The 20,827-nt window shown below is 35.2% G+C and overlaps 4 protein-coding genes across 5 annotated transcripts; 1 reads left to right on the forward strand and 3 right to left on the reverse strand.

Moving 5' to 3' along the window:
• Positions 1 to 91: 91 nt before the first annotated feature.
• Positions 92 to 4,595, reverse strand: LOC147402918 (uncharacterized). 2 transcript variants are annotated; one of them, XM_086438325.1, is made up of 7 exons: positions 3,535 to 4,595; positions 2,797 to 2,905; positions 1,950 to 2,005; positions 800 to 847; positions 610 to 734; positions 386 to 494; positions 92 to 235 (listed from the first exon to the last, which is right to left on the reverse strand). In XM_086438325.1, exons 1-7 carry the CDS (start codon positions 3,670 to 3,672, stop codon positions 173 to 175), a joined length of 648 nt encoding a protein of 215 aa, XP_086294451.1. In that variant the 5' UTR covers positions 3,673 to 4,595; the 3' UTR covers positions 92 to 172. The 2 variants fall into 2 exon arrangements, with proteins under 2 accessions (XP_086294451.1, XP_086294450.1); XM_086438324.1 differs by having other exon boundaries at positions 1,950 to 2,014; positions 3,535 to 4,579.
• A 419-nt stretch (positions 4,596 to 5,014) lies between these two features.
• LOC147402919 (uncharacterized) lies at positions 5,015 to 5,654 on the reverse strand. Its single transcript, XM_086438326.1, has 2 exons — positions 5,480 to 5,654; positions 5,015 to 5,286 (listed from the first exon to the last, which is right to left on the reverse strand). The coding sequence occupies exons 1-2, from the start codon at positions 5,580 to 5,582 to the stop codon at positions 5,126 to 5,128; spliced, it is 264 nt and encodes an 87-aa protein (XP_086294452.1). The 5' UTR covers positions 5,583 to 5,654; the 3' UTR covers positions 5,015 to 5,125.
• A 1,831-nt stretch (positions 5,655 to 7,485) lies between these two features.
• LOC147402920 (pentatricopeptide repeat-containing protein At5g40410, mitochondrial-like) lies at positions 7,486 to 11,007 on the reverse strand. The gene has a single exon (XM_086438327.1). The coding sequence runs from the start codon at positions 10,782 to 10,784 to the stop codon at positions 7,776 to 7,778; it is 3,009 nt and encodes a 1,002-aa protein (XP_086294453.1). The 5' UTR covers positions 10,785 to 11,007; the 3' UTR covers positions 7,486 to 7,775.
• A 2,651-nt stretch (positions 11,008 to 13,658) lies between these two features.
• Positions 13,659 to 20,468, forward strand: LOC147402921 (serine hydroxymethyltransferase 7-like). The gene is given in 5 exon segments (XM_086438328.1): positions 13,659 to 14,896; positions 16,401 to 16,458; positions 16,461 to 16,805; positions 19,705 to 19,806; positions 19,906 to 20,468. Coding segments are annotated over 5 exon segments (1,743 nt in total). The 5' UTR covers positions 13,659 to 13,882; the 3' UTR covers positions 20,130 to 20,468.
• The last annotated feature ends 359 nt before the right edge of the window (positions 20,469 to 20,827 follow it).

Raw genomic sequence — 20,827 nt, forward strand, 5'->3', positions numbered from 1 at the left:
ATATATATTTTTATCATAATTTTGTATCTAAAAGATTTACTATTTAATAAAAAAATTATTAATTAAGAAAATATATCAAGTAAATGCCATTACACTAATAATCATGGACGCATGTCCCTGGTAACTTAATGGGAATCAACAGTATTGTACATGTATTTGATTAATATTTACACTATGTAGTCGTAGGAACGGTGGAAGGGGACGTGGAGACTTCAGCATTGCAAATTGGACAAACCTGCAAGAGGTGATAAACCAGCTTAACACTAATAGTATTAAGAGTTGGCAGACGAAATAGAGTGAGACTGGGGGAAGATCGATGGCATGGGATTGCGATTTCCATAATTATTTGCCATATCTATTAAAATTTAAATTAGCAGCTAATTACCTTATTAATTTGAAGCCATTTGCTTATGCAATCCGAATGATATGGGTGTTGGCAAGGAAGTGCAACCACTGTTTCTCCCTCTTCATACTCAACTTGACAAATCACACACCTGCAATACCAAATTCAAGTAAGAAAGATTTCGTGCAATAGCCATCCCTCCCTCCCGACATCATTTTATTTTTCTTCTTTGAAGTTTAATAAAATAGCAAGGTCGCTCAACTTACTTATCAAAGCCAAATTTGCATTCGAATTGGCACTTATATGGGTAAGGTCGCAAATAAATACCGAGTTCATTTGCTGATAATCCTTTGTTCTCTGTTCCAAGTACTTCTCCCAATGCGATCAACTCCTGCATCAAAGTCATCGGTTCATAACTCATATATATGTAAATAGTAATCTAAACGATCTACTCACCTCATAAGACAACTCATCTGGATCGATACCGTCATCTTCCTCCAACTCCTGCAAAGTGATGTTCTATGTCAAGTTGAAGATTAAGATCACGAGAGAGCGAGAGAAAGAAGAAAAAAAATGAGTTGAACACACTGAATTCCGTCCCAATTAGAAGAATTATTCAAGTTGAAGATTCTAAAAGAGCGAGAGGAAGGTCTAGAGACCATGGATGGAGACGAAGATAACAAATAAGAATTCGTTGTCGATACTAGAGAACTTGGCTTTGGAAAGAATGGAATGGAGGAAGAAGATCATTTAGTTAGACTCCAAATCTTTGGAATAAGACTTCGTTGGTTTATTGAGATGACGAGAGCTGATTTGTGAGCTCTTGAATTAATAGAATTCGTAATTTTTAATATAATTAAATGGAGGAACAAGAATAGTTCAATCAACTCAAATTTTGGGGAAATGTGTTTATGAAAATTTGGCTGAGTTGATTGATTTATTATTTTTTATATAAATTTATTAATTTTAATATTTATGATCTACAAAAATAAAATCGATCGATCTAGTTTATAACAAAAAATAATTATTTTATATTAAATATTTTAACTGATTTTAACAATATGACTCAGATGAGTCTACTAAATCTCAATGGGGGCTTAGACGAGATGAGAAGTCAGGTTTCAAAACATGGTTGAAGATTGACACATTTTTGCCAATGGTCGAAAATGATGGCATAATCGTCCTTTTTGTCGATCATTAATAAACCGCGGTCAAAGCATGTTTCCATTTTGGTATTTACTTATTTTTATCAAAATGGGTAGGAATTTATCTTTATATAATTGTTTTGAATTTCACAAAAAAAAAAAAAACCTTATTTTTTCAAAAGGGGTGAAGTTATAAAAGTGATACAACAATGGATATCCTATGGTAAAAATAAATGTACACTAAAACGGATATATGCACTTTTTGATAAATATTTTAAATTGGACTATGATTTTGGCAAAATACACGCCCGATTTAGTAAATCATCTAAGATATATTGCTTGATTAAAACATGAAAATATAGATAGGTGCTACCCACTAATAGGAATAATTAGAAGATAAACATTCAATTAGAGTTTACACAAAGTATGGTAGCGAAAGGAATGTTGTTAAGAGAATGTACCAATAGTTCATCATAATCTTCATCGTCGCTGCTATCTTCTTCTTCGTCTATTTCCTCTGTTTCAACTTCAAAAATAAAAAATAAAATAACTATAAAAAAATATGTATACTTAAATCATGGTTTTAATGCAATAGCCATTGTACAATGCTGTTATTTTCTCCAAGATTATGATGTTCTCCTATGGAAAGGAAACGTGCTATGCATGTGCCATTGAGGGAAATAAAATGATATTTTATTTTATATTATTATATATTATTTCAAATATATTAATAGATTATTTAATTTAAAATGTATTTTTATAATTTAAAAAATATTAATTAATGTGAATTTGCATCAATGATACTCACCTTTGTCTCGTTAAATAGGAAATTAGAAGGTAACATGTGCAAACCCACATGTATCAAAAGGGGTTATTTGTAATTTAAAATATTGATTAAAGAATTTTCAAGATTAACATGATTAAATGGTCGTGATTGTAATTTTATTGATTTTTTTTTTATAATCAAAATGACCTTGATTATAATAATTTAAATAAAAAAGTGGGAGCATTTATGTTTTATTTATTTTTATTTAAACATACCTCAAAATCATTTAGAATGAAAAATAACTACCGACAAACCCACAAATTTGGTAATATGGCCAAGACCACGTCTCAGAAAGGGGTGGTTTTGAGTTCGAATCCCATTTGATCCCCCCACCCTCACCAGAGGGGCCACCCTCATGGATTTATCACAGAAATTACTTAATGAGTATGGGAGAGGGGATTGCACATGTCTGGAGGATTAGTTAGATTCTCTTAGAAACCTAAATACCTCATTTCAAATAAATAAAAAGCAAAATGATTTACCGTAAAAAATTGCATTTTCTTGATCAAAATTGAGAGCTTCTCGGCCATTGGCATCTTCATCCTCATCACTCTCGCTTTCGCTCATCATAAGTGTCATGAATTCTCTTTCCTATCAAGACCATCACCTTATTCATTACCAATTTAACCACAATATATATATTAAATGAAAAGTTTAATTTGAAGTACAGTTAAGGATCCAGTTTAATAATCTATTGGATCTAATAGAGCCAGGATTCGATAAAATGTGAAAAGTGTATATAAATTATATTAGTTATATTTATATATCCAATAAAATACATGAAGTTTATGTACATATCTTGTTTAAATATATGAAGTTTATATATATATATTCTAAATATCTAATTGAATTTGATCATATCTGAACTCGAACCAATCCGTCTGATGTGATCCTCAGGTCAAGGGGTATGTCATTAATTTGACAAGCTTTGGGGACCTAAATATAAATAGGCAAAATTCATGGGTATGCCAAAATTATCCAAAAACTATAAACGGTGTAATGAAAATGGAAAAAAAAAAAAGGAGAGGGACGTAACGCAATTTCTTTTATCGAATGGGGTACCTACTGAAATTGTTTTTCTTTAAATATATATATATTTTTTTTCAATAAATTTAAGTGTAATAGGTACTGGTTTGATAATTTTATTATTATTACCAAATAGGATTATATAAAATATTTTTAAAATGGGTATGGAAAAATAAATTCGACATTTCACTCACCCTGTTTGGTAAAAGGTCCCTTTCCCAAGGAAGAGACTGTTGTTGCAAAGCTATAGCAAAGATGAAATCTGAGTCAATTTGTTCGAGTTGGTTAGACGAAACCCTCTCATTATCCTGTTTAGACTCCTCATTATCCATGGTAGATTAGATGGATCAGATCAATCTCCTTTGAATTTGATGGAGAAGAAAAAGAAACAAAGTGGTCTGAATATATGAAGGTGTTTGAAGCCAACTTAAACTTTTGTTTAATGGGTAGAGAAAGAGAGAGAGAGAGAACAAGTAGCTTTTGGACCCTTTGATGCAAAGAAAAGGACCCATTGTTGTTTCCCTATGCCTTCAACATTCCAAATTCAAATCAAAGTTCAAGGTATATTCCTCCTAGGCTCCTACAATGCAACAAGGCACCCACACCATATACTCAATTTTTTATCTTATTTTGAATTAATCTGGATCAGATTAGATCCATAACCTGATCCATTTCAATCCAACAACTTCAGATCTGGATTGAGGGTTTGGGTTCATATAAGAATAAGATTTGATAACCAATCAGATTTATTCAGATCAGATTTAATTGTAAAACAGAGACCCAATTAAAAAACCAGTCCAACCAAGGGTCCAATCCAACTGTTACCGAATCAGGTCGGTATCTGATTCAATCATATCATCTGATTGTTTCCAAAACAATTTGATCCGACCCGATCCATTGACAACCCTAGGCTGTGACTAAAAACTACAAGGACCCATACGATTTTTACATCCCATAAAATTGTGGTAAAACAAAAATTCCCCATCCTTCTGTTCTTTTTGTTGCTTTGTTGTTCTTTTGCAAATTGCTGAAATTTTTTGTTGATGCCAGGTCATCACGGAGTTAGGATTTTGCTCATGTGGGTGCAATTAAGAGTAGAAAAAAAATTGTTGGAATTATTAAACGTGAAAAAAATAAAAATTGTGAGAGCAACTAAAAGTGAAAAAAAAAATTGTGAGGGCAATAGTGATAGATTTTTTTATCTGCCGCTAAAATCTGTTTCAATAGCACATTAATTCATAGAATTTGAAAACTCTTGTGTGGGCAAGTGCCCCCACTCTACATATGCCCCCTCCTTCAGTGATAGTAAAATACTGTATATTTGTATTTTAATTTATCAGTGAGATCGTCACTTTTTTATCACCGAGTTTGTCACTTTTTATTAGAATATCTACGAAGCAAATTCGCTCGAAAACATGTTTTGAGAATTAAAATGAAAAGTGTACTGGACTTGGAAATTTTGCAAAAGTTGCACACATTTTGGGAAAATTCATTTTTTTTTTTTAGGGTTTAGGATTTCATATGAGCTTAATCATAATTGTAAACAACTACTGAAATTATTTGAGCTGAGTGCTACAACGATTTGTGATGTTGAGATTATAATTTGAGAGAATTTTAATCTTTAGTTGAGTGTGGAAGAATTCCAAACAATTTTCAAAACAATCTAAACAAGAATTATTACCAATCAACCTTCCAATTATTTGAAGAACACAAAAAGAGTGCATTTTTTTACTCTTTTTTTTTTTTTTTACAAAAGTAAAGAAGAAGAAATTCGAAGTAATATAATTACGAGCCAGAAGGCGAATTACGAGCTTCGACGCCACTGTAAAATCGAGCGAATCGACGAGTGAGGGGCTTTGGCTTTACTCGTTTCTTCCTCAAACTCTTGCAAATCTCTTGCACCAAAGGAACGTGAACCAGAACCAATTTCCATGCCAACACCCAACCTGCATCAATTAATCCAATAATTTTTTACAAATTTAAGGGGAAAATAGGGTTAGAACAATAATCAACAACAACCCATATCCTAAAAAACAATAATCTCAAAAACCCAGATCCTAAGAAGGGATTATTTCCAGAATTCATTAACTTAAAACCAAAGAAAAATCGAGTTTTTAAGAGAGAGATGAATTGCGTTACCTAGAAGAATCAAAGAGAACACAAAGGAGACAGCAAGGATCGGACGAAGAATAAGTAGAATAAGATAATCCCAATAAGAAGGAGAAGATGGAGAAGAATCCATGCTGTCGAGTTGGTTGGATGAATTATGAGGCCTCTCTCCAATACAAGTAGTGGATGAATAATTATGGACTCTAGGTGAGGGTACTTTTGTCATCTAATGCTTAGTTGGTTAAAGGTTAGGGTCGCGCATTTTATATTGCCTAATTAATGGAGGAGGTAATTCAAAAAAAAAATAATAACTCCTTTCGAGCGGCTCTGTTTGAAATTTTGCACACACGTTAACATCTCATTGTACTCACTTACTCTCGAAAACCCATCTTAAAAGATAAAATGTCTTACTGCACACACCTAATTTATTTTTTTTCTTTTATTGTTTAGTCCTCATTACACTCACCTAATAGCCTATTGAACCCATTTCTTCTTTTTCTCTCTCATTTTTTTTTTCTTTGCATTTAAAAAGATTTCGATAAAGGTTTTAGGCTTTGATCTTATTTGTTTTTCTTATCCTAACACCTTTAATCGAGTCAAAGTCAATTACATGAGAAAATTTTGATTCGGTAGGTACCTATCAAATCTATTTTGTAATATTCGATAGGCATTTACTGAATTAATTTTATAATGTTTGGTAAGTACTTACCTAATCTATTTGATAATATTCAATAATTAATTATTGAATTTGATAAAATAAATTTAGTTTGAACTTATAGAACAAAATCTGCTAAAAAATCTGGGAGTTCTTCGACCCAAAATCATCGTTTTGGATGTTTTAATAGTGATATATATATATATATACCCCGATGATAAAATGCAAAAAAAATAAAAGATATAATATAACTTTAAAGAAAAAAAAATCTAATCTTCATTGATTCAACCTCTCATATAGAGAGAGAAGAAGAAATGGATTTTTTGTTCAGTGAGTTGTAGTAGGTGCAACGAGTAAACACAAAAGGGTAAATATATAATTACATTTTTTCACTTAAAGTGCATCCAATGAGTCATTTGGTATGTGCAAATAAAACTATCCAATCCTTTAAAATCTTAACTGATCCCAAATATTTAAGAAAGGTCTTTGGGTTTAAAGGGTAAAAGATAAAAGATAATAAAGTTGTAAGGATATTATTAGAAAAGGGATAGGAGCGTAAATGCAATTAATTTGTTGGAGGGGTATAATTGAAAAAAGGAAAAAGAGAATAAAGTTAGAGAGGATATTATTGAAAATAGTAGAAGAGAAAAAGCGATAAAGTTGAAGGGGTATCATTGAAAAGAAATGAGAAAAGAAATGAGAAAAAAAATAGAGTTGAACTTATTTTTCAAGATACACAAAGATTGAGTCCGAACCACTCTTTATAATGGATAAACATTGGGAGATGACAACCATTGTATTTCATTATATAGATTCCTCCATTGCATTCTATTCAGAGCTACGTCTTGTTATTATGGGTGAGTTCATATACATTTTTATGAAACGATATTTGATGTTAAGAAAAATCAGTGCTAACGTGACGAATCAACGGCATGGCATCATGTGTATTGAAATATGGGTGAAATCCAAACAATAAAATTGTTGAGAAAACTTTCTATTTCAATAAATATGGCGTCATGGCATTGGTTCATTAGCTTAGTTCCAATTTTTCTTAACAACAAATCTCTGTTCTATTTTTATTGTATCCGTTCAAGTTATTTGGAGTCTTCCACTCATTTTTTTAGGACCTTCAACTTGAATATTTATGTTAATTTGGGGTTATAATTGACCTTCGTTGAACTTTACCTAAATTATTTGTCTAATTTCTTTTACTTCCAGTCACAAGCCATGTAAGAATATCATGGCAGATGATTTACAGGCTCACAAGATTCACACATTCCTAAATTGTGGGATACTACCTTTAACACTTCTATATTCTCTCCCACTTTTTGGCAGCTAAGAAACAGAATTAATACATCCATAGACACTCCTCGGTTAAATGTTAGACAGGAAAAAAGAACAAAGAATGATCTCAACAAAAAGATTAGTAATTACAACATCAGCTCAATTTTATTTTTCATCAAAATCTTACAAGGTATTCATTGTATGATGTTAGTTCTCCCCATAAAAATTGATCATGAAGTTGAAAGCACCTGATGTTCACAACTATGTACTTAAGCTGAAGAAAACCATCGTGTCCGAGTGCAAATCCGGGCCATATTCCATTCGATCCAGCGGTTCTGAGAGATCGATTTCTCCAACTTCCATCTTGCAGTGCACTACTGTTGTACCTCACCACCTGTCCTGACAGCTACATATTCCATCCTTGAAATGATGATAGAAAGCCCCATCCCTCACAAAGATTTCCCTTCCATCAATCTTGGATATTTGTTTCACTGATGTGTGGCAATCAATGCACATCCGTACGTTCTTCGAGATACGGATCGGACGGTAAGCATTAGAAGTTATAATGCCAAAACATATGGCAAGCTTTTCCGTGTGCAAGCAAGAGAAGATATCAAGTTCTTCTTCATCCTCGAAAACAGGATTAAGAGGAAAGTATCCAGCCGCCTCCATTTCACTAGCCAACTTATCCCACATCCCTAAAATCTCCTCTAACTTGGGATGCAAATTCTCTCCCCCTTTAAACGTATATATAGCCTCACCAACATCTATGGAGCTGCACTCGTTAATAGATGACATCAACCCAAGACCCCTCATCAAACTCCTTATGTTCTTAGCAGACTCCCACATTCCAGCCCCGGCATAGATATTGGAAAGAAGAATATAGTTTGAAGCATTACTTGGTTCTAACTCAAATAGCACTTTAGCCGCTCTTTCTCCTATCTCTGGATTTGAATGGACTCTACATGCTCTTAGAAGAGTAGCCCATGTACAAGCGTCAGTTACATATGGCATTCTTCCGATAAAGTCCAAAGCCTCTTCTAGCAAACCTGCACTTCCCATGATAGCAACCATGCACGTATAATGCTCCAATCTAGGCTTAATTCCATAAATGCCCACCATGGAATTGAAATATTTCCATCCTTCTTCCACTAGACCTTCACGGGTACAAGCCGAAAGAAGGGCAGTAAAGGTAATATGGTCAGGCTTAATATCGGTAGATTCCAATTCTTCAAATAAAGCAATAGCATCGTTGACCATCCCATGAACCGAATAGCCAGAGATCATGGCATTCCATAGTGCTACATCTTTTTGAACTTCAGAATCAAACACCAATCTTGCCTCTTTAATGCTTCCACACTTAGCATACATGTCTACAAGAGCACTTGCAAGAGTGACGGTGGACTCATTAAACCCATACTTTACAATAGAGCCATGTAACCCTCTCCCCAGCCTCAGAGCTGCTAGAGCACTGCAAGCGGATAGAAGAATCACGAAAGTGATTAAGCTTGGTGTGAGGCCATCTCTAAGCATTTTCGGGAAAAAATTTAGTGCCTCTTCGGGCTCCTTGTTGCCGATGAGGCCTGCCATCAAAATATTCCAACCCACCGTGTTTTTATCCTCGATCCTGTAAAATACCTTAGTTGCTGAATACATGTCAAGACACTTTGCATACATGTCAACCAATGCACTTGAGACAAAGATGTTAGACTCAAACCCATTTCGCAGTATGTACCCATGGATCTCCCTACCTTGGCGCCATGTATTCAAGTCCGCACAAGCTGCAAGGGCACTAGTAGTTGTGACGGAGTTTGGGCGGACTGATGCATTAACGGTGATGGTGTTGGAAGAAGATTGCATGACGCGAAACAGCTTTAGAGCTTCACCACTGAGCCCGGATTGCTGAAAACCGGAGATTAATACGTTCATCGAAACTGTATTAGGCTTCAAACCCATTTGAACCATCTCCAAAAGAAGCTCAAATGCCTCATCCTTTTGCCCATTTCTTGCATACCCGGCAAGCAATGTGTTATAGGTGATCACGTCGAGCTTCAACCCATCACTTTTCATTAATTGAAGCAGCTCTGATGCTTCCTTCATATTGTCATCGTTCACATAAGCCGAAATCATCTCATTCCATATAGCAGTGTTCTTGTTCTCTATCTCCATAAATGCTCTCTCAGCACAATTGATCCTCCCACATTTTGAATACATATCAATCAATGAACCCGCAACAAAAATGTTCTCCCGGATCTCACGTTTAAGAGCATAAGCATGCATTCCTTTTCCTGATTTCAAATCCATCAAGCCCGCACATGCCGGAAGGATACTTGCAATCGTCACGGAATTTGGATCCTCACAAGACTGCAACATGTTACCAAACACATCCAAAGCATCTTCAAAGTACCCATTTTGAACACAGCCCGAGATAATTCCATTCCAAGAATTAACCCCGGGCTTCATCCCTTCTTCTCGCATCTCTTCTAACAATTGAATGGCCTCGTCAATCTCTCCATTACGAGCAAATCCCGACACCATTGTGTTCCAAGAGATTAAATCAGGCTTCACTCCACTCAACTGCATTGATTCAAAAACCCCTCTTGCCTCACCCAAAAGCCCCGCATCCACGAGTGCCGCAACAAGGGCCGTCCATGTAACTACATCCCTTTCTAGCATTGTATCGAAGACTCTCCTTGAAGAACCCAAATCCCCACAATTTGCGTACATGTCAATAAGGGCATTCCCAACAAAAACATCTAATTCCAGATTCTTCCTTAACACATACCCGTGAATCATTCTACCCATTGACAAAATCTCTAGTGCAGAACAAGCCTTGAGAATTGTTGGTAAGAGAAACTTATCGGGTTGCAACCCTTCATGAACCATCAACCTAACAACAGAAACAAGATCAATCCATCGCCGAGATCGACAATATGATCCGATCAAAGCAGCATAGGCAGGAACCGTTCTCTCGGGAATTTCATCAAACAATCTACGAGCATCATCTACCGAGCTCGAACTCTTCAAATACAGGATTGCAAGCTTGTTAGCAATCGAACTCTTCGATCCGAAAAGTCCCGATTTCACGACTCGAGCATGTAATTGCTTGGCATCGGAAACATGGGCTGTTCTTCGGATGTTAGAACGTCTTAAGAGATGAATCCACTCATCGTCATCGATCCCATCGTTACTTTTTGTTCTAACATTAGAATAAGCATCATTCCCAAGAATGACATCCTTTGGTTCTGCTAAATCTCTGTAACAAACATTTCTAGCCGTTGTAACTCGGAATTTGAATTTAAGCGGGAAGTTGTCTAGTTTATTGGATGAGAAGTTGGCGGGTAAAGTGTTCGATAAAGGGTTCCCGGGAACGAATCCGAACTGAAGAATTGCCATTATAAGTCAAATTTCAAGGATCATGCATGCTTCTTGAGTGAAATAGATAGAGAGGATTTCTTCTTTTCCACTTGTTTTCTGTTGGGTACTAAATACTTAAAAATTTATTTTTGTGCAATTTGTGGGCCAAGAGTGGCCAAACTATCTTAGCTCTAGGAATATTAAGGTGGGCCAATTTTATTTTCTTTCCTTGATGGGCATGGTTTTAAAACTCGGTTTCGCACCTCGTCTCATCCAGGACCGATATCGAGTCATCTTAGATGAGTTTTCCCATACGTTTGAGATGAGTCGTTTGAAAAATCAAAACATTGAACGTGAATCCTAAATATGGATAAAAAAAAGTGGTTTTGTGAGCTGGTCTCATTCAACTCCGATACTGAGTTAACTCGGACAATATGTCTCGATCTCGAACGAGTTTTAAAACCATGTTGATGAGTAATCTAAGGATATTTAGGGCCTTGTTATAACTTTCGATTGTCAATTTGTTTGTTTCTTTGTTATTTTAAAAGAAACAAACAAACTGACAATCAAAGACTAATAAAGATTGTCTAGTTTATTGAATATCATGATCACTCTCATAATATCTATGCCAATCGAAATAAGCACGACGTCAAATATGATTTGGTCTACAAGGAATAAAGACATTCGAATGTGAAAAATATTTGATATTCAAAATAGATTCGAAATCCAATGACTATTCTTAACTAATATTCGAACTCAATTAATTTATCGAACATCTGATAATATATGAGATGTGAATCGAATTAAAATAATACTTGATTATATTTGATTCCGTAAGGCACCTAGTTGTTACATGCATTTATTGGATTGGACCTTCAATTATTAGAAATATATTTTACAAATAATAATACAATTATATATGGATCAGGATCAAGATAAGGGGACAACTATTTATTATATATTCTTTTAACATTGCTCGGATGCCATCCACGCTACAAGACTCAATGGCATCTAACGGTATTGTAGAAAACATTAAAAGAATGGACAACATAGGGGTGTTGCTGTAAAAAAAAAGTTTAACAAATAGTTGTCCCCCGACCTCACCCATTATATATAAAAAAATATCAAATTAGATATTTTAAAACATATATATATATATATATATATATATATATATATATATAAAATGTGTATCTGAAAAGTATTTGAACATTAGTAATCTGTTAAGTGCAAAGTCAAAACCTGGAATTTTCAAATAATATTCAAGTACAATTTAAGTTTTGGACATGGATTTACTAAGTTGAAATATTCATGGTTTAGTGAACCTATGAAATATATACTATTTATTAGGCATATTTTCATAGGTGAGACATCAGCTCTATCAGCTCCAACTGAGAATTTGTAAACTAATACTTATGTTTGGAAAAAGATTCTGACCTCATTTAGATGGAAATCCCATAATCTCTAAGATGAGTAGGGTATTATTGGTAGAAGTTGTCGTTAGTACATCCTTGATATCCTAAACTCCAAATGATATTGGTGGATTAGAGATCACACATTTTCTTAATTTTTTAGATCAAAGAGGGTAAGAAACAAAAATATTATTGGTCTGATAGTAATGACCATGGTCATCATCATCGTCATCGTTACCATTATTAATTTTGAAATTCAAAATCAACAGAAAGTTGAAATTTTAAAAAGACGACCACTTGTTTACTTGTGATTGGTGTAACAATTGAGTAGAATCATCTCAAGCACATTTGCACTAAAAGCTCCAACCCCTCTGGAGCAAGACAGGTTGTTCAATTCCTACCTCCTAGTCGGGGCCTTTGCTTGCTAAACCCAGGCACCAAACTTGTGGTGAGGGAAACTTGGGGATTACTTTACTGGTCAAAAGCAACTAAAAATTGACGCCCACTAACGGGGTTGGAAAAAAGTTGGGTGTAACTGATTTGATTATAATAAAAAATTTCTTTTGAAAAAGATAATTTATCAACATTATACCATATTATAAAAATAATTTTTTTCAAAAAAGTTTAACAGTGTCTTGACTTTTGATATAACAAAAAAAAAAAAACATTTGCTACCATCGGTCATGTGTTCGAAACTTGGTGGTGGTCTCCTAACTCAGTATTGCATGTTGAAGACTTCAATGAATTACATTTACTAATCTCATTCCAAAAGGGTGTAAGGAAATTTGCATTATAGAAAAATAAAATTTCTATTGCTCCCACCAATTTTTGCTAACGCCCTGCTCAAGATGTATGTCAATTGTTTTGGTGATTTACATATGAATTGGGATAACATTAGTAAAATTTGGTGTGGCAATAAAATCTTTCTAAGGAAATTTTTTTTATCTAAGAAAATCATTTTTTTTAATCATACTAGAGTGATCTTGAATTAAATCTTATATCACACTTCTTAAAATGAAAGTAGATAAGAATTATACATACTTTTTCACTTGTATCTTGATGAAAAATATTTATGATTCTCATGCATTTTCATGTCAAGAGTGGATATGCCATCAGCCATTGTAAAATGAAAGTGGTACGTTTATCAAAGATTTTAGGGGCCAAACTTGAGGGAGCCACTACTGGCAATGATGTTGTAAATTCAAGCCTCTCTATGACGTGTCTGTCTGTCCAGGCTTCGCATCTTATTTGGTAAGAGGAGTTCGCATCAAACTTGTTTTATCCATTCCTTCCCTTGTGAGCTCAACGTGTTTGACATTTTTTCCGTAGAAAATGGTGATGTGTAATGTGTTCCTTCTCTCTCATGAACCGGCTGCTCTCGGTCACCACGTTAATACATTCCCAGAGCCCGAATCACGTCCAGGTGCAATCCCCCTTAAATACATTCGCCTAATAATTACCCAATCCACCGGTCACCCTGCACCATACGACTATATATTCTCATCTCTCCCAGCACTTATCACCAAGTTACAAACACACCACTTACAGGGTGTAGGGTTTGCGTAAATCTCCATGGAAGCATCTTTAACCTACGCCCAATCGATCTTCCATTACTTCAACTGCTCCAGATGTTGTTGTTGTCGCTGTTTCTGCTGTTGTTGTTGAATTAGGGTTTTTTTCTAGGGTTTCTACGAACTTCGTTGATTTTTGTTTCTAGGTGACTTCATGGATCTCTCGCACGCTCAATCAACTCTCTCATTAGGGTTTCATCAGCTTGATTCTCTACCTCATCGTACTCTGATCTCTGACGATTCGACCTCTCTCAAAATCGATTCTTCTTCGTCGACTCCTCTGCAATTGCTGGACGATGAGGCCATAGTGGTTAGAGGAAAACGTGAAGAAGAAGAAGAAGAAGGAGAAGAAGAGTTGGGAAGAGAGGAAAAATTCAGCATTCTAGGGCATTCGGTGTGTTTGAAGAGGCGAAGAGATGGAGATTCATCTTCATCTTCTTCTTCTCCCTCGTCGAAGAGGGCTTTGATTGAAACGAGTCTGGAATCAAGGCGAGCTTCAGTCAAGGCTTGGGGCAATCAATCGATATCCGTTGTTGATCCAGACATCCATGAAATCATGGAGAAGGAGAAGGAAAGGCAATTTAAAGGAATTGAACTCATAGCTTCGGAGAATTATGTTTGTCGGGCAGTAATGGAAGCTCTTGGGAGTCATTTGACAAACAAATACTCGGAAGGAATGCCTGGTGCGAGATATTATGTTGGGAATCAACACATCGATCAGATTGAACTACTATGTTGTAAGCGAGCTTTGGAGGCTTTTCATCTCGAATCTGATAAATGGGGTGTAAATGTTCAGCCGTATTCGTGTACTTCGGCAAATTTCGCTGTCTACACAGGTCTTCTTCTTCCCAAGGATAGGATAATGGGTTTAGATTTGCCGTCGGGTGGGCATTTGAGTCATGGGTACCATGCACCGAGTGGGAAGAAGGTCTCGGGAACGTCTATCTTCTTCGAGAGTTTTCCTTATAAGGTGAATCCGTATACAGGATACATTGATTATGATAAGCTTGAGGAGAGGGCAGTTGATTTCCGTCCCAAGATATTGATATGTGGGGGCAGCTCATATCCCCGAGAGTGGGATTATGCAAGGTTTAGGCAGATTGCGGATAAGTGTGGAGCGATACTAATGTGTGACATGGCCCATATTAGTGGTCTTGTTGCCGCGAAGGTGCGATCTTGCTTATCATGTTTTTATTTAAATTTATTTTCTTAGAATTCATTTGCTTAGGAATTCATATCGTTATTTAAAGCTGTCTGATTTATTGGTGTTTCTTTAATACTATCTCATAAGTAAGAACCATGAATGAAATACCCTAAATCCGATATTGATGTTTCTTAGCTATTCAAAGAAAATACTTAAATGAATAAGAATGTGTTCCCCAATTTCACCATTTGCTTTGCAATTAGAGCAATGGTTAACAATTGTATTTGATGAGCAACATGGTGATCATAAATAGATTTTCTACTACATTCCTTCCTTCTAAATAATCTAGTAGACCGCGAGTTGAAGCTTATAGTTCTGCGCTTATCTTTATTTTTATGTGGAATGTAAGTTTATTTTGACATCTACAAAGAAGAATGTCCACTAAAAATTCATGGTCTAAAAATTCCCGAAGCTATTATTTTCATTCTCTTGAGTATATCATTGGATGGAAAGATTGAAGAAGACATTGCCCATAGAATCAGAGATGGATGGTTCGAGTGAATGTGCTCTTCGGGATTGCTACGTGACCAATGCAAATTGATCGAAGTAAAATAAAAATTCATAAGGTGACAAACAATAAAGTCAACTATGCTATATGGAGCTGAATGTTGGTATCATGCTAATAAATTTAGCGTAATTCATAAGGTGACAAACAATAAAATCAACTATACTTTATGGAGCTGAACGTTGGCATCATGCTAATAAATTTAGTGTAACAGAGATGAGAATGTTGGGATTGATGAGTGTAAAGACTAGGAAAATTAAGATTAGAAATGTTAGGCTTTATGTTCTTTTGGAGCAACTTGGGCTCCGACTTCAAAGGGTTGTTCTTTGAAGATTTTGTGTTTAGATGGGATTGATTATGCTCAAACTAGCCTTGTAGCTGGTTTTTTTACTTTGTTTTTGCTTCTTGTACTGTGGCTGGTTATCTCAATCAATCAGTTTATTTTAATATAATTGTTCTGCTTATCAAAAAATATAAATAAATAAGAAGAGAGAAATGAATGCATTTGAGAAAATTTAGGAGTTTTAATTGTTTAATTGGTGATAAATTTAGAAAAAATCGATTGAGATGGTTTGAGCATTTTCAACCAAGGTCATTTGTTACCCTAGTTAGAAGGAATATATAAGTTGAATGTTCTAAAAGAGCGAGAGGAAGGCCCAAAAGAATGTGAGTTGAGATCGTGAAGATATGAACACACTTTCAGTAACATAAGTCATGGCTCTAGAAATAATGAACAAAGGAACATGATTGGTTTAGTCGACCCCGAATCTTTGGGATAAGGCTTTGATGATGATGAAGAAGAAGTGATAATTATAAACCGTAACACCATAAGTCCTTTTAGGCATTAGTTGAAGATTTTGTTCATCTAATAAGTTTGTAATTCTTGCATACTCTTGGACCACCTCTTTTTTGAAATTTTGGTAAGCAACTTGTACTTATGTTTTTAAATGGTGAAATTTGCAGGAATGCTTTAGTCCCTTCGATTATTGTGATATTGTTACCTCAACTACTCACAAAAGTCTCCGGGGCCTAGGGGAGGTATAATTTTTTACAGGAAAGGCGTAAAGCCGGGCAAGAGAGGGACATTTCTGAGCCCAGGAGATGATAACTACCAATATGATTTTGAGGAAAGAATAAACTTTGCTGTTTTTCCATCATTGCAAGGTGGTCCACATAATAACCACATTGCAGCTCTTGCAATAACCTTGAAACATGTTGCTACTCCAGAATATAAAGCATATATGCAACAAGTGAAAAGAAATGCTCAGGCTTTAGCATATGCTTTGTTGAGAAGAAAATGCAGATTGGTGACAGGAGGTACAGACAACCATTTAGTGCTATGGGACCTGAGCAATCTTGGTTTAACAGGTATTCCTTGCTCTCTAAATTGTTATACTAAACTTTTTTATTCCTTGCAAAATAAATTACAGTCATGTTGAGCCAATAGTTTGCAGCTTATACATGAAATCTAGGACATGATTGAAATATCATTCCTTCATTTCTTCTGATTTTTTCTAGTTAGGTATCATTGTATAAATCAACTGCTTTTTCTATTTATACTATCTATACTGCGGTTCAACACCTTTGTTTAACTTCATTCTTGGTGAAGGTGTTGCTATAGTTGCTTTTGCTAACTGACTGTTCTGTTTAGTTAGTGAAAGCTTTCTCAGTTATCCTTTGCTATGGATGACTAGGTCTTTACGGATCAAATTGTAAATTTTATATCATGGATGGCAAAAACATGACAATTTTTAAACACCAAGTAATGGAATTATTCCGTTAAGTTAATCATGTGACTTGAAACAAATCTCTCTTTCTTTTCGAGTAGTGGCTATCTGCAATCCTTTGTAAACTTATTCAAACAAATGCTTTTGAAGCTGGAGGTGTAGAGTGAGTTGTTCATTCCCGAAGTCTGTCTTTGGTGAGCGTTGGCACTTGTTCCGTATAGGCTGAATCTTTTTTTTGAATTTGGTTTTGGATTTGGCATTATTTTTGGAGGATCATTTTGCAATGAGATGGTATTCTTTCTCAATTCATGAAATGTTGAAGACATTTTGGTAGCAAATAGTTTTTCTTTAGGGCTGTTAGCATGTATTGCAGAAAGATTGTGAAACCTGTTATGAGACTCCAATACATACACATACACACACACACACACAAGGTTTTCTTCCCAATATTTCACCCCTCGCCCTCCTCCCCCCCAAGAGGGATTCAGATTCAATCTCCCACGCATCTTGAGGATAATTTTCAACTTTATTTCCTTTTCTCTTTTCCCTCTTTCCTAGAATACCTAGAATACCCCTCCAACTTTACTACCCTTCCTCTTCTACCCCCTTAACCCCAAAGAGGGTGCCCAGGCATCCTCTAGTGTGTATTAGTATCTATCATTTTTGTGTGTACGCTTCGGGTAAGTAGTAATAATATTAGACGCAGAGATGTGAATGATAGTTTCCTTTATTTATGGAAACATGACCTTGAACTTCATTCTTTGAACTTAGAATGTCATTTCATAGAAAGGGCTCATTTTGAACTTCATAATGATCTTAATTCTGAAATGCATTTCATAATTAGGTTTCATGGCCTCTATTCTTATGTGAATTTTATCCTTAAAATTATGAACTCTGGAGATTTGGTCTTCTAGTAGTTAATTTAGTGTCTGTTGGACAACTAGCTTTAATGCCATGATTGATGTGGGACAGCTAGGGTATAACTGTCATTGGTTGAACAGAGGCTTTTAAGTTTAAATTGGGTAGGTTTAAAAAGGTTAGTGCTGGATTTTTAGATTTTATGGGCTAGAAAAGAGGGTTTAGTGTTAGAATTTGTGATGCGGTTAGTTTTAACGAGATATGGACTAGTAAATTGAACTTATGAGGCTATTTCCAGAGACTAAGAGGGTACACATTTACTTTTTAGGGTTTTATTGGCTTGGATTTGACAGGAAAATAAGGAGGATGAGTGTAGAAAAATTAAGGGGTGTCTCCGTTTAATTTACCTGTTACTACGAGTCACAACCCCACACGAAGGGAAAACTTGGTGAGAACAAAGTAAATTCTTCATTCAATCAAATTCTACTTCATTTCCATCGCATACAATAGAGGCACTACCTGAACATATGGAGTTTTGGGATTTGGGACTTCTCCTGTTTATGCGCTTGCACAGATGAACTTTCTGAATTGAAAATAGAAAGACTTCTAAGTCTATTAACATACTAATCAAGCAACTTATCTCTAATTTAGGATCATAAAGTATAAACCAACTACTTAACATATAGATTTTCTGTAAACTTGTTGATCACTCAACAATTAAATAGAAACCTTGGCTCACAAGACTCTTAACTACTAAATCAACCAAATATTGGAAATCTAGTTTTTGCTATAATAATTATGATAGAATTTAATAAAATAGTAAAACTGAAGTTTACTTTAAGTAGCAATTTAATGATGAGGTAGTTGGCTAGTTGGGATTCATCTCTATTTATTTTGGATCCATTATTTTTATGTCTTTTCCCCTCTATTAACTCACCCCATGCTCCTCAGGTATTGGGCTTCTGGATCATATTTTTTCTTTTTATTAATTTTGGTCCCTAATAACTGGAAAAGAGAATTCTAGTTGTGTAAAAAACAAGGAATTTGATACGTTTGATATGTGTATGACATTTCAGTCAAGTTTTGACAGGTGGGTACCTTATATATGTATGTACCAATAAGTTTTCATTATGTAATTTGCACGAGCCTCAATGAACTTAATATAAAAGTGGCACCTACTTGTTTAAGGTGGAGGGCGACTTAGCCAAGTAAGTGCAAAATATACTGTTGTCAGTGTTGGCCTACTAAGACATCAAAATTGAGGTTCAACACTGCAGTCGTGGCACTATTTCTGGAGTGCTGATGTATCGTGGTGGCTTGGAAGGAAAAAAAAATAAAAATCGTTAAATGTGGCACTAGCTCTATTAAATTTTCTGTAGCTTCTTCTTAATTTCCACAAGCAGCAGTTAGGTTCAATTATGACTGTATTGATGATGACATTTTGGATACATAAATTTCATTTTATAGGATCTTGTTTTTATCCTGTTGATAGATGTATTGACCTTTATTATTAAAAAAAAAGATATATTAAGGTTTAGCATCTTAATATTTCCCTCCACGTTGTATGGAACAGAGACATTGTATTTGGGGTTTTCTTTACATGTAGAGGGATGTCATGGAAAATGTTTTGTTCTTTACCCCTGAAGGCATGTCGTGACTTTTGTTTTTCCTCCTTCCTGTAGGTAAGAACTATGAGAAAGTCTGTGAGAGGTGCCACATTACTCTCAATAAAAGTGCTATATTTGGTGATAATGGTGTTATTTCTCCCGGTGGTGTAAGGATTGGTACGTAAAGACATTTATGCATTACTCATCAGAAATTCCTTATAACAGAGGAAAAGCGTGTTGCAGCATCAATAATTTCCCTATCTTATCTTTTTCCAGGTACTCCTGCTATGACATCAAGGGGTTGTCTAGAGGCTGATTTTGAGACAATTGTGGACTTTCTCCTCAGGGCGGCACAAATTGCAAGTATTGTGCAAAGGGAACATGGAAAGTTGCAGAAGGATTTTCTTAGGGGTCTCCAAAGCAATAGGGATATTGTTGAGCTTCGGAACCGTGTTGAGAATTTTGCTTCCCAATTTGCAATGCCTGGATTTGATGTCTGAAACTGTTTTGACTGGCAACTTAATCACAGCTACTTTTCTTTCAACTTCTGGGACCGAACAGACTGCTTCGCTTGGTAAAAAAAATCTAATTCCCAACCTTCCTTTTGGCCTCAGATTTATGTTTTTTGGTTCCCCTACAAATTTCTTTTGTCATCTTAAAGTTTCAAACAGAATCATCTGCCGTCCTTGGTTACGGTTGTTGTTGTTGCCCCCATTCCTTTGGCCAACTTTTACTTGTGATTCTTTTTTGTAAAAATTATACAGGCTCTTCTTTTCATTCTTATTTGATATAATAACATAAATGTGTATGTGGAGGTCCCACTGAAAGTGTGGAGTTCAGAGCGGTCTGTATTCTTATATTGTTAATTTGAAAGATGCAACTACAATATGGTGGTAGAAACTTGAATCCTGTACTTGTATATTGTGATACCTAAGTATCTCGTTCGAAAATATTTCACGTTTTTGTTTGCAGCCATAACTTAGTCAATCCATATTCCGAGTAGTGTGTGGTGAAACATTTATGATATAAAACTTTGTTCATGGCCACATGGTTTGTAGGCCCCTTCTGCATTTGTAATTTTAACCCAAATTCACAATACTCGGAGAGGGTCAAACATCATCTGGCACCTTTATGGGTGAAAAAGGAGAGTTTTGGTTTTGAGCTTTTAATGGCTTTCTTTGTATGTGGGGGGAAAAGG

The sequence above is a fragment of the Akebia trifoliata genome, chromosome 4, assembly GCF_017979445.1.
Source record: "Akebia trifoliata isolate Shusen 1 chromosome 4, ASM1797944v1, whole genome shotgun sequence".
NCBI classification, from domain to species: Eukaryota; Viridiplantae; Streptophyta; class Magnoliopsida; order Ranunculales; family Lardizabalaceae; genus Akebia; species Akebia trifoliata.

Bases quoted from the DNA above. Each gene is read 5' to 3' on its own strand.
- LOC147402918 (XM_086438324.1), bottom strand. From the start codon at position 3,672: ATGGATAATGAGGAGTCTAAACAGGATAATGAGAGGGTTTCGTCTAAC. The intron at 735-799 runs GTGAGTAGATCG...ACTTTGATGCAG, and splicing joins CAGATGAGTTGTCTTATGAG to GAGTTGATCGCATTGGGAGA. The intron at 495-609 runs GTAAGTTGAGCG...TTGGTATTGCAG, and splicing joins TGCAAATTTGGCTTTGATAA to GTGTGTGATTTGTCAAGTTG.
- LOC147402919 (XM_086438326.1), bottom strand. From the start codon at position 5,582: ATGGATTCTTCTCCATCTTCTCCTTCTTATTGGGATTATCTTATTCTA. The intron at 5,287-5,479 runs GTAACGCAATTC...TAATTGATGCAG, and splicing joins GTTCTCTTTGATTCTTCTAG to GTTGGGTGTTGGCATGGAAA.
- LOC147402920 (XM_086438327.1), bottom strand. From the start codon at position 10,784: ATGGCAATTCTTCAGTTCGGATTCGTTCCCGGGAACCCTTTATCGAAC.